Source organism: Pleurodeles waltl, chromosome 8 (genome assembly GCF_031143425.1).
Source record: "Pleurodeles waltl isolate 20211129_DDA chromosome 8, aPleWal1.hap1.20221129, whole genome shotgun sequence".
NCBI classification, from domain to species: domain Eukaryota; kingdom Metazoa; phylum Chordata; class Amphibia; order Caudata; family Salamandridae; genus Pleurodeles; species Pleurodeles waltl.
Genome location: NC_090447.1, coordinates 28,457,797 through 28,475,111, shown reverse-complemented (window position 1 = coordinate 28,475,111; position 17,315 = coordinate 28,457,797). Strand labels below are relative to the sequence as shown.

General features: G+C 44.7%; 1 protein-coding gene across 1 annotated transcript in view; it reads left to right on the top strand.

Moving 5' to 3' along the window:
- The window catches only part of DNHD1 (dynein heavy chain domain 1), a 337,397-nt gene that overhangs the window by 110,813 nt on the left and 209,269 nt on the right, over window positions 1-17,315 (top strand). Inside the window, exons 9-15 of the mRNA XM_069203282.1 lie at window positions 1,900-2,043; window positions 5,853-5,967; window positions 7,911-8,176; window positions 8,880-9,123; window positions 10,414-10,571; window positions 13,702-13,827; window positions 15,037-15,313. Coding sequence (XP_069059383.1) covers window positions 1,900-2,043; window positions 5,853-5,967; window positions 7,911-8,176; window positions 8,880-9,123; window positions 10,414-10,571; window positions 13,702-13,827; window positions 15,037-15,313 — 1,330 coding nt within the window. The remainder of the gene's footprint in view (window positions 1-1,899; window positions 2,044-5,852; window positions 5,968-7,910; window positions 8,177-8,879; window positions 9,124-10,413; window positions 10,572-13,701; window positions 13,828-15,036; window positions 15,314-17,315) is intronic.

The window sequence follows — 17,315 nt, the reverse complement described above, 5'->3', positions numbered from 1 at the left end:
GTTCTAGAAATAAAGTAACAGAATGTATTTTTCCAATATAAATACATTGCCTGGAGTTAGACATTTAGTGTGTGATTAACACTACCTTCATATAATCCTAACTGCTTAACCACACGACCACAGAAGGGAGCATTAGTATTATCTACTTTAGCCTCAGTTAAGCCTCTGGGGGACCCCTGGACTCTGTGCACACTATACCTCACTTTGATATAGTACATACAGAGTCAGCTTCCTACAGTTATTACTACTTTAGTTATTGCTGTCACTATTACGGTGAGCTTTATTACCGTATTATTAATATTATTACTGTTATTATTGTTGCTCTAATTATCTTCTCTCATCTGATCTTTGATTCCCTCCATGGTCTCTGAGCTTTGGGAATTTGTGACATATTTGTTAAGACTGTTACCTCTGAATCCCTCTCCCCGCATCTCTCCACATTCAGTTCAATAATGCTCTATTGTATTGGCATTACACACTCTTTCTTCCTCTCTCTCTCTTCCTCTCTCTGAATCCCTATCTCTCTCTCTTCTCTCTCTCTCTTTCTCTCCGTCTTTGTCCCTTTCTCTCTATTCCTCTCTATGTGTCTCTCTCTCTCTCTCTGTATTCCTATCTCTCTCTCCTTTGTCTCTTTCTCTCCCTCTCTCTCTCTCTTTATCTGTCTTTCTCTCCCTTTCTCTCTCTCCCTCTTTATCTCTCTTTGTCTCTCTTTGTCTTTCTCTCTCTCTCTTTCTCTGTTTCTCTTTATCTCTCTTTCTTTCTCCCTCTTTCTCTCTCTCTCTTTTTCTCTTTGTCTTTCTCTCTCTCTCCTCCTCTCTCTCTCTTTCTCTCTTCCTCCCCCACCGCCTCTCTTTCTCTCCCTCTTATCTTCTACCCCTCTCTCTCACCCCTCTCTCTCTGTCTCTCTCTGTATCTCTTTCTCTCTCTCTCCCTCTTTCTCGCTCTCTCTCTCTTTATCTCTTTCTCACCCTCGCTCTCTCCCTCTTTCTCTCTTTTTCTCTCTCCCTCTCTTTTTCTCTCTCCCTCTCTCTCTATCTCTCCCTTTCTCTCTCTATCTCTCCCTTTCTCTCTCATTCTCTTTCTCCCTATCTCTCCTCCTCTCTCTCTCTTTCTCTCTTCCTCCCCACCCCCTCTCTCTTTCTCTCCCTCTTGTCTTCTACCCCTCTCTCTCACCCCTCTCTCTCTTTCTCTCCCTCTCTCTTTGTCTCTCTCTCTCTCTCTCTCTTTCTCCCTCTCTCTCTTTTTCTCTCTCCCTCTCTCTCTCTCCCTCTCTCGCTCTCTCTCTATCTCTCCCTTTCTCTCTCTTTCTCCCTATCTCTCCTCCTCTTTCTCTTTCTCTCTTCCTCCCCACTTCCTCTCTTTCTCTCCTCCTCTTGTCTTCTACCCCTCTCTCTCACCCCTTTCTCTCTTTGTCTCTCTCTGTGTATCTTTCTCTCTCTCTGCCTCTCTTTCTCCCTCTCTTTCTCCATCCCGCTCTCCTTCTCTTCCCCCTCTCTCCCCCTCCTTCTTTGTTTCTTTCCCCCTCCCTCTATTTTTCTCCCTCTCTCTCTCCTTCTCTCTCTCTCCCTCACTTTCTTTCTCTCTCTCTCTCTTCTTCTCTCTCTCTCTCCCCTTCTCTCTCTTTCTTTCTCCCCCCTCTCTCTCTCTCTCTCTCTCTCTCGCCTTCTCTCTCTTTCTGTCTTTCTCTTCTCTCTCACTCTGTACTTCTTTTTGTCCTTTTCTCTCTCTCCTTATATCGCTCTCTCTCACCTCTGCCTGTCTCTCTCACTCTGGTCTCTTGCTCCCCCTTCTCTTGTTTTTCTCCCTCACATCCCTCTCTCCTGTCAGACTTTCTCTTTGTTTGTGTGTGTTTCTGGTCAGGTTCCAATACCCTTGTGGTCTCTCTTCCTGGTTGTGCAGAGAGCTGGTCCTGGGCCGGAAGCCTTCCTTGCAGTGAGCCTGTGCTTCAGTGCTCAGAGTCAGCTCATCATGTATCCCTCCCCGCTGGAGCTGGAAGAGCTGTTCTCCAAGGCCCTGGACACCCTGGTGGCCTCTGTTGTCCAGGTAAGGACGCCTTCTTTGTTCAGTACCTCGTAGTCCTCAAGTCTGCAGGCAGAACTGCCACATGGCTCTGCCACAGAGGAGGGATGTGCTTTTTAATGGCATATTATTTCTTGTAACAGAGCATTTACTGATCGTATATTGTTCTTAGTCTCTAGATTTCGAAATAAAGGCAATTCAATATTTTTGTAAAATGTATATAATTTTGGTTTACTGTGGTACTATATATAGAAGCACACACACATATATACACACAGACACACACATATATGTACATGTAATCTTTTATTTGAATTAGTGACACAAAAGACAAACCTCTTCTATACCTCAGCCCTTCTCGTTCCCAAAATTCGGCTATAAAAGTTCTGTATTTCATCAGAGCCCTTTCAAAGCTTTTCTCTTTTTACCAAATGAAAATTAAAATGAGGCTATAAAATGTACTATATGAATCCATTTAAAAAACAATCAAGTGAGCAAACCAGGCTGATAGCACGTCTCCCATCTGGAACGTTAGTATCAAACTGGGGTTGGGTACATTTTTTACATCAAGAAAAATTACCAAAGTGGTTATGCAATGTGAAAAATAATTTTAAAAGAATTTATGAACAGGGACCATCTTGCCTTACAAAGGTTGCCAGGTACACATGTAATTCACTTTTGGTTGTAGCCGTGGCAAAAAAAAAATTGAAATCGACTCAAGTCATCTTTGGCGATCTACTGTTCAGAAGCCGTAATCATACTGACAGCATCATTCGATGCACCCTCAGTGAGCAGGGGCTAGATACTTTCTGATCCAGTAGCTGTCCCTTCTATCCTCCTTTGCCACATCCTCACTCTGTGATATTGCCAGCTCCAAACCCATTTCAAGTTTCCCTTGTCCCCTACATCCCTCTACCTCGATGTGGATGATCATACCGGAGGGCTTCCTCCTCCTCTTGCCTCTTTTATCTGTCTCTGACAAGCCTTGAACCCTAACAAGGCCAGTTTGCAAGCCGTTTGCATCATGGATCAAAGTCAGTGGGTCACCGGTTAATTCTGCGTCAGAGGCACCGCTACAGTCCCTTGTGACCAGTATCGAGGAAGACTCGCTGGAGCAGAAGCATGGAGTATGCTCAGTGGCCCTGTCGTAGTTGGACTCTTGCTCTAGGCAAGACTGCTGGTTTAAGGATGACAGTACTTATGTTTGTAGGCGACTATGCCAATCCGACAATAAGTCGCAACTGTCGTCACAACCCTTCCGGCTCACAAGCAGTACCTCACCAAAACCCAAAACAGTAAAAGGTGATTTGTGGCAGCCTTTGCGCATGGACTCAAGAGTGCGACATCTCAGGGAGTGTCGTGGTTAAACGGAGATTACCGCTTTCTTACATTAACAACATGTCTCAACCAAACACAGGCAACGAAGACGATGCAGTAAAGTTTCAATAGGTTTTATTTAGCAAAACTGCAATCTGCAGCAAGTTGCATGGGCTGCAATGATTAGGATAAGGAACAGTGCAACAAACAGAATGGTAAAGACAAGAGTCATTAGTACAAAGATCCCCACCATCTTGCAATATTCTGAGAAGACATGAAGTTTAAAATATGTCCTAATTCCCTAGCATGGTAGGCCTAACCTCTAACCTAAAAGAGAGCTAGGCGTGTTAAACCTAATTTGCCAATGCCATGTCCATTAGAAGAGCCTCCCAACCCTTGTTACCTTGGAATGAGGTCTCTAGCTCAGACTCCGTAGGGACACGAAGACTGGGTCAGCATCAAGGCGACGTGCAGCATCGATAGCAGCGATGGCATCTGGTCGGAATCCCTCTGACTATCTGTTTAAGTGAGGAATATTTATACAGATCTACTCGGACCCCTGACATAGGTTTGTTCCCAAACAATAGATAACAAGGCATGCTTGGGACGGTAATTGATATAAACAATTCCCTCGAAAGCGTGAAGAGTGAAACTACTTAATGTGAACACCAACACTTGGTTTATCCTTGTCGCTCGGTATTGACGCCTTAGCGCAGTAGCACTGATAACAGGAAACTAAAACATAGGCCTTAAGGAAAACAAGGCAGCCATCTTAAAAGATTTAATTAATGAGCTTAAACAGAGCAAGCTTTGTAGGGTAAAAGTCACTAGGTGACGGGGGACGAGTCTGCAACCCACAGGCTAAGCTAGCTCCTGTTATCCCATTAAAACAAACTATGATTCACTACAGCCCCAGTGCTTGTTGTCCCTGACGCCATCGCCATCTTCGGTGTGAACACAAAGGGCAGATGTACTGAGCAGGGTTTTCCATCCTGGAATTACTTTTCCCTCTCTCCAGCCATCTACTGCTCATTTGGTGGGATATTCTGGTGCCTGAGGATAAGTCACATGAGTTGTAGAGACTTGACCAGGCTAACAATCTTTTTCGGTAATGGAGATAAACAGATTAAATGTAATCAAAGCACTGACCACTACACTCCTCCACAGCCAAAAAAGTGGAAATGAATTTCTTTCGCTGGTGAATTTGAAATAAATTACTTTGTGAGCGTCAGTAGTATGTGAGTGTAGAAATGAGGCATTATCCGTCTCTTTCTTGTTGATCTAGTTCAATCCTCATGTTGGAAGCAGGTTGTAGACCCTGCAGCTACTGCCCTATCGTGCCCTAAGCAGGGATGAGATCTGTCGCTTTCATTACACTAAAGCTGAAGTGAGACCAGCTTTCATTCAAAAACCCCAGTGAGGAGCCGTGGAATGGGCATTCCATGTTAAGGATACTCCTCCGACATGTGACGAAAGCAAGATCTGCGCCCTACGAGAAGGAACACCTTGAGTCAAAGTTGAAGAGCCCATTTCAGTGACTCAAAATCGCAAAATATTTAGAGAAAAATGTGGGAAAAGAACAAAAGCAAAAAACAACAAAGAATATAAATCAAACCTTTACGATGAGTGGTTCCTTTTTGAAGAAGTATTACTCTAAAGGAAGCATGTTGTAAGCTTAAGTGACCAGTGTTGGGACATAGCAGTTTCTCTTTATCGTTCAAGTTATTTCTCTCCTCGTCTGATGCTGTAAACTTCTTGTTGGATAGACATTTACTTTGCTCCCCTTGTATTGTATGTTTTATTTGTTATCCTCTTACGACTTGTGTTTCAAATCAAAACTTATGTTTGTTGCTATGAATATTTCTACACGTGCTGTATTTAAAAAAAAAACAGTTTCCATATTACATTGTTGTAGGCAGTTCATGTATGCTGACCTTAATTTGTTGCGCCGTCTCTAAACCACTAAAGGAAATGACATCAGCGAAGGGAAGTCTGTACAACTGTTGCACCTTCAACCGTGCACCATTTTTAAGTGAAGAGCTGTTTTTTCATTTTAATAGAAAGTAAAAGAAAATTCCACTTTGTACTCGCACTTCACAGCTGTATTTGGTTGCAGAATGCATCTGGACACCAAACTTCCGGTGCTCCTCAGATGTCACTTCCTCCTGAAGGCAGGAAGTGCCTAAAGACAGTTCACCAGAGGGCACATTGTAGATAAATAAAATGAATAGAAATAGTTTATTTGTGATTGCCAAACTTGATAGAAGTTATCGCATAGATAGCAAGGGACAACAGTTTTTATTTTTTAAACAGGTGTAAGTGCCCTGACAAATTGAAGATAACGAAAGTAATATGCAGCACAGCTTTATAAAAGTATTGTTATTGGTTTTATGAAGATTTCTCAACCGCTTTGAAAAGAGAATTGGTTCTGTTCTTTACTTGAACAAAGTGTTGTGTTTGTAAAACCTGTTATTCTGTAGAACCCCCAGTCAGATCAGCCTTTGTTTTAAAATCAGGTGGTGCAGTCTTGGGATGAGATGCCCAAGGAAGGGTGTGAAGGACAGACCAGGGATGGTGCCTCTACTCAGCTCCAGGACCCAACACAGAAGTCCCAGGACCCGGCGCCTGCCGGTACGTAGAGGAGATGTTTCATTGTCGCTGTGAACCCCTCCTGCCTACAAGCACTTCTCATGGGCAGCCTCATGCTAGTGCTGTATGTATGAAGGTTAGGATTCTCAGTGATGAGTGTAAGAACCAGGGTTCCAGAAGATCTGCCTCTGTCACCTGCTGTGTGTAGGTTTCCATCTTTATGGTTCCATGCGTCAAGCATGATAAGCTTTGTACATAACCCATTGAGAAGGACAGTATGCCGGCCCGTGTTACTAGAGTCAATAGTGATGTATGTGCGCATGCGTAGTGAACAGACAGCAGGTAAGTAGGATGTACGCAGTAGATTGCGGTATTATCATGACAGTGATATTGCTTCCTGGCTTTGCCACTATTCTCTTATAGTTTTTAGCTCTTATGGTGATGGGCACTGGACAGTGTTAGAGTTCAATGACCGATACCAACCCTTCAGAAAGCACATTTGCTAATATTGGGCATCCCCAGTGCCTACTGGAGAGCGAGGAAAGTATTAACACATGCATGCTATCCGTCAGCCAACAACTGTCACATTTGTTTAGGTACACAGCTTCTTAGCCGTTTCATGTCCCCTGATGATGTTAACATTTTTATTATTTTTTGTTTTTTAAAGAAATGTTATGCTTAATGGTGTCAACAAAATCCCATTGCAGTCTGTCTTTGATCCCCAATTGCCATAGTTTTGACATTTTTCATTATCTCAGGATCCCTGAAACTTGATACAACAAATGTGGAGGCTGATGACTCCCAGTGCGAGGCTCAGTCCTCTGGAAGTCCTCCTGCTCTCTCTTCCTTAGTTACTGTAGAAGTCTGAAGAGACCTCTGTGAACCCTACGGGTGGCCGGGGGACACTTCAGCTCACCTCCTCCTCAACACGCAGCCACACCAATGTGCCCACTGATTGAAAGTGCCCCTTTTACCTGTCAAAGCCTTAGAAGTCCTAAGCCGCAGAAGATACTGCATTGCCAGGTTTATGAGTGAAGTACACGTCGGCTCTGAGGACAAGCACGACTATTGACCATCCTCTCTGCCTTTTCCTTATTCAAGACAGTCTGTAGCCAATCTCAGTTCTCTATGATGCTTTTTAAAGCTGGTTGGGCTTATTTCCAAGAAACAATGCAAGTTCTGCTGGCATTTTGCTGTTACAAACATTTATTCCGTAGGCACCGAGATAGCATTTTGTTCTAAGCATGACCACAGCAAAGGTTTCCTTTCAGTGACGCATCCGCCGCACTCTTCAAATCTTTCTCTTGCAGCGAAGAGAACAAAACCTTAACAGTCAGGAGTTGCATATCAACATTAAACAGCAAAAGGAATTGATGAAAACCTTTCAAAACCCATACAACAATTCCTATTGTTCCAATATATGACCCTCTAATGCTTTCTTGTTTATAAGACAGGGTGACCCCAACACCACCATCTCCGGTTGTTCTGACACCATAGGGAGGGCAAAGTATCAAAGGCTGAAGGAAGGTAAAGGAGAGGTGGACAATGTTGGAAAAGTTTCCAGAGCAGATATTACAAAATGGAGCCCCAGTGCTCATGAATCTCATCAAGAAAAGGTGTTTCTCTGCCCCAGGCCTTTCACAGCTGGGAATCAGGGGTGTTTAAGCTCAAGATGTAACTCATTCAAGAATCTTGTTACATGGCAAGCACTTTGGTCCTTAATTACTTTATAAATAAATAGTAAATAAATAGCAAAGTATTAAAAAAAATGATTCCACTGCACCCTGTAGGATCTCCCTTCCCTCCTAGCACTAAGCCATACAACCTTTGTGACCATGTCTGTGGAATAAATGGACTTTACTTCATATGACGTGACACATCACTATGAGGACACCAAGTGTAAATAGAACTTTGATTGACATCACATGGACCATCAATTCATGAGAAGGTTCAGTAGCTGTAAACTTATTTTTGTGTGTACACAGTTCCTTCACATCAGGACGAACTTGCTGACATCTTGGATCCACAATTCTACACTGGGTATCAGACGGAAGGTTTTGGCAAGGTGCTTCTTGGACCACAACCACCCCTTATCCACAAGTTTGATTTCTCCCGGATCGGTGGCCTCGCTGTTGTGGGTCAAAGGATGAAGAGACACTACTTGTCGCATTCATTGCAACACTTGGAGCAACATCTACGGTCCGATGAAAAAGCCCAGGAAGCTGTATCTGCTCTGAGCACTTTCCTTACGGTGAGAGCCCTTCTACCATTGTCTTATTGTAAACTCTCTGATGTAACCTTCCAATGCAACACTCACTCCAAAACTGTTTATTTTGCCACAAGCCTTCATTACGTTGTGTCGTGAGAGACAGGAATTAAGCAAGGAAGGGTACACCGCGGCAGAAATGGAGAAGAAGGCTTTTTACCACTAGGAGGCTCTCTGGGCACTGATAAGGAGGGGATGTGGTGTTGGAGGTGGATGAGGAGGTTATGATACATGTAGTGTGAGATCAGTGTTCAAGCCTAAGCCATAGAGAATGGGGGTTGTGACACATGGCACAGTAGCCATAGAGATTAAAAACCCAAAATAATCTATATAACAGCTGTATGAACACGATAAAAGTGCAAGCCACCCTTGTGTGCGACACCATGGTCAAAGAACAGAGGCTAGTGCTAGGCTCCTATGAAATGGTGATTATGAGTCTGGGTGCCATGGGGACTTCACCTTGTCACAGGTCACTGTTCTGGTTCATTTGAAAGGCGTAGATGCTTTGAAGTTTGTCAAAGACTTTATCATGCTCACTCACCACATTTATAGATTATAGACACAACTGTTTATGATCTCTTAACTCTGCATCCCCCTATCTTGGCTTTGGCTTAGTTGTTTGTAGTTTCACAGTTGGGTGTGGATTTTATCAGTATTCGCCTTCACCCTGAGTTGTTTCTTCCTCCAGCACTCGCTCAGAGACATCCAGGAGTTTTGCTTGAGCCACGCCTGGCTGACTGAGATCCACATCTTCGCTCACTCGTGGAGTCCTGCGCAGAGAGAAGCCATGCAGGGCTGGACATCCAGGCAGTATGAGGAGCGCATAACACAAGTACTGGCCTGGATAAGAAGAGTGAAGAACGTGAGGGCTTCCTTCATCACACACAACAGGATGCTGTCGGTGATATGCAGCTGTATCAGTGATGACATTGGTATGTTACGGTGACATATAGATGTGCGTACACACACACACACACATGTGAACAGGACTATACACAAAAAAGGAGAAGGAGGGCCAACAGAGAAAGTCAGAAGAGCAGGAAAGGGAAGGCGAGACAATAATTTAGACAAGGTGAAAGATGAGGAGCAGGGACACATACTCACCCAGCAACATATAAAGATACAGAACCAGCTGTGGAAAATACACAGCACATCTGGCACACATGCAGTGGTAAATGTATGTTTATACCCAATGATCAGACTCAACAGGGGTTTTCAATTGAACTTGATGTAATCTTTTATTATTACTTCATGGTTTATATTATACACCTGAGGGAGTAATACAATTTTACACTGAGAAATAGTTCCCTTCTGAAAGAAGCAGAAGCTGCAATAGTCACTTAGCAGACTAAGGGGGTTATTCTAACTTTGGAGGAGTGTTAATCCGTCCCAAAAGTGACGGTAAAGTGACGGATATACCACCAGCCGTATTACGAGTTCCATAGGATATAATGGACTTGTAATACGGCTGGTGGTAAATCCGTCACTTTTCCGTCACTTTTGGGACAGATTAACACCTCCTCCAAAGTTAGAATAACCACCTAAATGTGAAAACGGTCTTCAAACTTTTTCATTGAGTCATATGTTACATTTTTTTCAATTTATGATCTCAATTCATTTCATATTCAGTTTGCATATTGAGTTGAAACTTTAATGTTTCTGAGTAATAGACCTATAAAAACAAAAGGTACCTAAAGATTGAATTCACAATTACATAAAAGTCACATTCAGCCGTTTTCTAGTAAAGCTTTCCTAGCTGAAGCAGATAAAAAATACTGGATAAGATGGTAACCTCCCCCAGTGAAAGGCAGCTGGATCTGAATCCCCCAAACCTGAAGGATGATTAGAGCTACCAACCTTGATCGGGCTTGCAGTGGTTGGGACACTTACAGGTCTTCAGCATCTATAGTATTGTTATGATGGTGCCAGGACCGGCTCAATAGCATTGCCCACCGTCCGTGTGGGACGTCGCCATCCGGAGAGCTCTAGATCGCCTCCATCTGCTTAAACAGCTTTTATGATGCTGCAGATTGGAAGTGGGAGGTGCTGTTCCTCAGTTGTTGCAGCAAAAAGGCAGTACTTCCTAACCAGTGCCAATTTCTCTGGTTAACATTCCATTCCATTGTTTTAGCCTGTTTGGTAATGGGCTAATCCCTAGAAGATGCAGTCTCTAGGGTTTCTGATGTCTTCTGATTCAGTATTTTCGGTCTCTTTTCTCATAGTGCCTCTGTTGGTTTCCATAACCAAGGATATTCTGTCTCTCCTGTCTTCGGAGTGTCGTCACAGGACGAAACACATCCTGGAAGAGCTTGGGCAAGTGGTGAAGGTTCTGGAGATCATCAACACTGACATCCCCACCGTGTCTCGATGTGCCAGGAAGGTATGTGCAAGGCACTCCTCTACCACCTCCTCAGGAGTTAATTTTACCCTGCAGCAGTTTGAGGCATATTGGCATGGTTGAGTTAATGTAGGGTTCAGTTTGCACTACTGGTATTGGGGCATGCAAAAACACGGTTTGTAATATTAAAAAACTATGGGGGTCATTATGACCCTGGCGGACGGCGGTAAAATGGATAAAAGTACTGCCAACAGGCTGGCTGTACTTTTCCCCATATTAAGACATTGGCGGTTTGGCTCAAGCCAAAACGGCAATGTACCACACCGCCTGCCACAGCGGTAACAATAGCCGGGCGGCCGTCACTTGCCTGCGGGATTATGACCCCGCCTACCGCCATGGTTTTCGTAGCAACCTTACCGCCACGAAAACCATGGCGGTAGGCACTATCAGTGACAGGGAATCCCTTCCCTGTCACTGATAGAGGTCTTCCCCATCCCGCTCCCCAGATTTCCCCCCACCCCCTCCTCCCCACACCCCCCACTACATACACGCACCTTCATGCACACATGCACACACTCATACCCACATACATCCACGCAATCATACATCCATTCACACACACATCCACACAGTGACATACATACAAGCACACATGCATTCACACAACTCAACATACACGCACTCACACATCCCTACATGCACACACATACAACAAGCATTACACACCCGTGTACATGCTCGCACAGACATACACCCCCCCCACACACACACACAAAACAACCCCCAACCCCCTCCCCTGTCGGAGCACCCAACTTACCTGATGTCAGGGGGTCCTTCCTCCGGCAGGAGACGGGATGGGGCGCTGCTGCCAGCAGCAGCGTCCGCCAGCAGAACACCACTGGGTCATGAAACAGTCGCGGCGGTCTACTGGCCTGGCGCTGCTGCTGGCAGCAGCGCCACCTTACCGCCATCAGCTGGCATGGCCGCAGCCTGATTTCCACCATCATACTGGCGGTAATCCAACTTTGGTCATAATCCGGCTGACGGCTGGTAGCCGCGGCAACAGTCTTTTGGTGACCGCGGCGGTAGGCGATTTTTACAGCCAGGTTTGTAATGAGCCCCTATAAGTTCTATGAATGGTTATATATGAATCCTTTAGTGTACACATGTTTTAGAGGTGCCAGTACAAAAGGGGGGGGGAGAAGAATTTCTTTCCCTACATTTGCATCCTTAATGGTCTTTACATGTAATCTCTGCTAGCGGTTGACAGCGGACGGCAAGTGTCAGAGAGATGTTTAGTGTTGGCACACCCTTTAACTTCTCTCTTAAAGTCACATCCAAAGTCGCTCACTCCTTCTTATCCCGCAAGCCCTGTAAATGTGAAACTCTGGGGTGTGATTAGTGAAGTCAGTCTCCAGGATGCCTCAGTCACTGAACTCTCTGATTCCAAACGATGACTTCTGGGGCAAGGAATATTACTTAACAACCTGGGTAGAATGTAAAAGTGAAAAATCCTTGGTTTGGCTGCTCTCAGGAAGTCAGCTTCCTGACTCAATATCCAGTGGCACACCTCTAACTCTTGTGGCAATATTACATGCAATACTAAGCATGTAAACTGCTTGTTTACGTTCTTGCGTAGTCTGCTTACGTCTTATGTGACATGTTTCTCTCGCTGCACTATTGCGTTTAAGTGTGTGCCGTGCACTTACATAGTATCCCTTGTGCTAATGTGCTCCACCTCCATATATTTTGATCAAGATAAAGCTTACTACATATCTTACCCTACTTTACCCTACTTTGCAGATGACTTTCTCTCATCCCTGAGTTAAGTGAATCCTAGCTGTTCTGACACTGGAGGTAGAATAATTGTGGGAGTTGCTGCTGTAATAGACACCCCTAGCTAGCACGTAATATGCTACACAGCGCGGTGTCTTGTGCATTTGTCAGCACATCCCACATACATCTAACACTGCACTTCTCACCAAGATACACCACAGATATTATGCAACAGGGCAGAGAACATTTCACAGTCACCAGCCCAGCTTAAAGATGCCACATAGCCTCAAACACAGGCTCAGACTATCTCTTTGTCTTCAAAGTGCATGTTCCCAGCCCCACTGTTCACCCACTCACAGCTCATGCACTGTCACTCTGCCACACAACTCATAGCAGCTTTTCATAGAGTGATTCTTGAGTCCAGTCTGCGAGTGAGGTCTCCCGAATTGCGTGCTGAGGCGCTCCCAGACCAGTGACGACACCACAGTGCCTCGCGGTGCACTAGACAAAGGCCAGTAGCACAACTTACATCATGTGCCCATATCCCTTGTCTCCTCCACACCTCTGTGTCTCTTCTCCTACCCATGTGCACTCTTTCTGGCCAGATGCTCAGTCTTTCAGCAGATATATTTGTTTTGGTTCTAATACTAGATCTGATGACATGATTGTGTGTGAAAGTATCACATGCAAAATATCAATTTACAAAACCATTGCAGCCAGGAACCTTAAAAAATATAAATTATAAAAGTACATATGTTAATTGTAGTACACCTCCACTTACCCATATATACGTATCTTGTCTATATTTTAATCCTCAATATTTAGGCTCTAATATTTTTTTGTATCAGTATTTTGTCCGTGATATTCTGGTAGTATACCAAAGCTGGGTTTGGCCAAGCAGTTTTGCAGAACCTCATGCAAGCGTTTTCTTTTCATACATCATCGAGGTTTTGGTTTACTTAGACAACGAAACCAGCAATGATGGCTCGACTGGCACTGATCCATTAGAATTGCTCAATTGTTATCCCTAAGATCTGCAGGCCCATCACTTGTCAAATGGCTAATGGGACAGTTCTGGTTTGTAGCAGAAAAGACTGGGGTTCAGATTAACATGATATAGTTTTGGATATAGTTATTTGCATGAAAAATATTGCAGCCATTGACATATATTTCTCACCTGACTCAAGTCTGCTGTGTCAGATTGTGATTTATTTGAAGGATATATAACAATATTTGCCAAAAACCCATTAAAATGTAAATTTCGGTGCTTTGAATATTTAACGGTAAAACCCTGTTATGGTATATTGAAATTGAAATCTTTGTTTAAAATGATGTTCATTTAGGTCTCATTTATCTACCATGTGCATCTAGCATCATTCTCATGTGTTACTAATAGGTGGATAAATACAAGGCGTTGATCCCGGATCTCCAGCAGAAAATTGATTACATCCGTTCTCTAAGCGAAGTGATCAGAATACATTATCGGCAGCTAACTACAGAAGAGGAGAGCCTTGAAAACACAGTGAGAACTCAGGGTGGGATGTTAATGAATGGTCTGAGTGCAGGAAGTGATGGGTATTGTTAATTCAATAATGCTTGCTTGACCCACCACACCAGTGTGTTTTAAAAAGATCCATAGTGTTAAAAGCGTAGATATTTAGAATCTGGATGTGTATCCTCTCCTAACCGAACTGATGCTAGAAAAATGTAGCACTGTTAAATGACCGGTTCTCTCTGAACATTATCCTGTGCTGCAAAATGTTGTAACCCAGACATACTTTTTCTCCCAGTTCCCAAGTTTAGACTTAGAGGTTCTTAGTTACCAGATTTAATACCTTTTATCATCCAAGTAGATGTTTGCACTCAGCACTCCACTGTGGTGCCTTTCAGGGGGTTCTTCTGCTGCTACAGTTGATGTCCTTTGTAATCTGTGATATTTTGCTCTCTTGGGAACTATATAGAATGCTTGGGGGATGGTGAGGATTGGATCTTTATTGCTTAAGAAGGTATGCTTCATATACTGAGCATATTCCCTCTTCAGTACTGTGAGCACAGCTTCTGTGGAAGTTTTTTTTTATAATTATACATATTTAAAATATGAAGGTAATGGATGTTTTCAGAAAACCCAGTATAAGACCTTCCACTAAGGCCCTCTTGAATAATTATACATCATAGAGGTGAATGTCCCTTTACTCAGAGGGTGTTGTGGCGCCCACAAGTATTTTATTCCTTCCTACATTTCTCCTGTGCTTTTGTGGAAGGAATGCTTTCTAACCCCAACAGGTGACACAAATTACATTCAAATATTCAATGCTGGAGGAGAGGAACAAGAGACAGTCCAAGTCGTCCCCCTGGATCTCACCAGAATGCAATCATGCTTTCGACCGAGTACCTGAGTATTTGAGTATTATGTGTCCAGGGATGTGTAGGGAAGTCATGTCCTTTGTAACCTAGGGCGATGGTATGTACCATCAGTGCTGAAGTAGGTTTATATCTTGACACCTCAGTTGGTGTTGTTCAGCCCAGTACTGTTGGAAGTGCTAAGTCAGTCACTAACTCCCTGATCCAGGCTTGGCATTTAAGACCTCATGGAGACTTAAACTGCTGCATTATCTGCCAGGGCTCATCTCACTTCAAACACTGACGGTTACGGACACTGTGATGCTAAAAGTGAGCAGTTCCTGCAGCAGTTGATTGTGCTGCGGTAATTTTGTGTCTGTTTCTTTCTCAGATGTTGGACACGTGGGAGACGTTTCAGCGACTATTAAAGGAGGCCTCGGAGTTCATCAGCAGCAAACTGCCCATCATTGAAAGTAACCTCGAGCAGTCCTTCCTGGCCTTCCAGAGTGAGCTGGAGCACCTCATTGTCACCGCCACCACTGGACATTTTCTGGATCCATCTCAAAGTGCCCCAGCGGTTCTGAATGAACTGAGTGATTTACAGAAGAAGCTGCAGTCGCTTATATCAACCCTTCATAGCTTGAGCCGCTCCAGGCTAACCCTGAAAGGTAGTCAGCAGTAACCACTGCTTCCTACTCTGTGCTTTTAAATAGTGCTTAGCTCATCAGGTAGCATCCTGAACACACCCACAGCTCTCTGCTGTTCCAACATATGCATCATCCTGAACAACTGCCATCTATTCTTACACTATGGCTATTAACTAAGGTCATCCACGGCACCCTTGGCAGTGACTTTTACACTTACACTGTACAGGGTACTTACCACAACTTTAGAAGAGTCAGCTATGACCAAGAAGTATTTATGTGGCAGTGGTTTGTCACAGTGTTGGAAGATCCTGCCATTACTTAGGCTTATGTATGTGGAAGCTGTATGAGTGCTGGAATAGTATGCTATTTCCAAGACACTGTGGCCATCATTTTGACTTCGGTGGTCTTTATCCAAAACCGCCAGAGCTGCGGGTGGCAGATCACAAGTGCCAAAGGATTTCCGCCATATTTTGGGTGGAAATCCTCCAGTAGTCGTGCTGGAAGTCGGAGGCGTATGGGCGGTTCCACCACTGGCCCCACCCAAAGGACTCCACTAGGACTCCTCCAGACGTATTACGAGCAGTAATACGGCCTGGCAGTGTCCTGATGGCAGGACACTGCCGGCGGTGGAAGCGCCCGTTCCCTGCCAGACAACCTCCTTGCCGGACAAGGTAAGTCGATCATCCGACAGGGGGAGGGGGGTGTTGTGTGTGCATGTGTGGGTGGGTGTTGTTTGCATGTGTGCATGTATGTGTGTATGCATGGTTGAATGCGTGTATGAATGTTGAGGTGAGCGCGTATATGGATTTTGAAGTGAGTGCGTGTATTAATGTTGAGGTGAGTGCGTGGATGGATGTTGAGATGAGTGCATGTATGGATGTTGAGGTGAATGCAGGTATAGATGCGTGTATGTCAGTGTTGGTGTATGAGTGTATGTGGGGTGTGTGAATGAGTGTATGCGAGGTGCATGAGTGAGTGTATGCAGGGTACGTGTGGGTGTCTGTGTGTGCACATGCAGGGGGTGGGGGCTGGGGGAGGGAGGTGCTGTACTAGAAGGGGGGTTGGAGGGTGGTGATGTTCTGGTAGGGGGTGGGGGTTTGTGGTATGGAGGGGGGTGGGGGGGATATCGGGCTTGCAGGGGGTGGGGGGAGTCGTCTGCCGGTGACAGGAAAGAAATTTCCTGTCACCAGTAGCCTTTCCGCAAGGGTTTTCGTGGCACTGCTACTGCTGCGGAAACCCTGGTAGAAAGCCGCTCCTAATACTGCCAGGGGTCTTCGTTGGACCGCGGGTCAGAGATGCTTATCTCCTGCCCGGCGGGTCCAACTGCCCTGAAGTGACAGGTGGGGATGTGGAGGGTTGGCAGCAGCCAACCCGCCACATTCATAATGTGGCAGTCTTCACCACCATCCCATCGGTGGTGAAACAGCTACTGTAGCCCTGGAGGTCAGAAGACCGCCAGGGTCATAATGAGGGCCAGTAGTATGTGGTAATTGTATGTGTGTCACATTGTTGGAGGAGACTGCTACAATCTAGGATGATACATGTGGTAGTGGTTTGTCACAGTATGAGAGGAGCCTGCTGTCGCTTAGACTAATGTACGTCGAAGCTGCATGAGTGTTAGAATAGTACGCTACTTTCACAACTGTATGTGGTAATAGTACGTGTGTCACATTGTTGGAGGAGACTGCTACAATTAAGGATGCTGTATGTGGTAGAAGGATGGTTACTAGACAAAGGTTGTTCATTGGACAGTGGTTTACAGTCTCTATTAGCATGAGAGATTTGACATTGAAAGACTGAGGGACCTGGACACAAGGTATAGTATTGCAGGCACCTTTGTGCAGCAAGAAATGCCTTTACCGTTTCAACGCGTTGGTGCTCAGGCTAGCCTTCTGTCTGGTATACAGCAAACAGAGGAACACAGCAGAAGCTGCTGTTCAGAGGCGGCACATCTCCTTTTCAGCATCCTACAGCTATTGGTGGCAACAAACAAAAATACCTTTTCCTCAGATCTAGTCTTCAC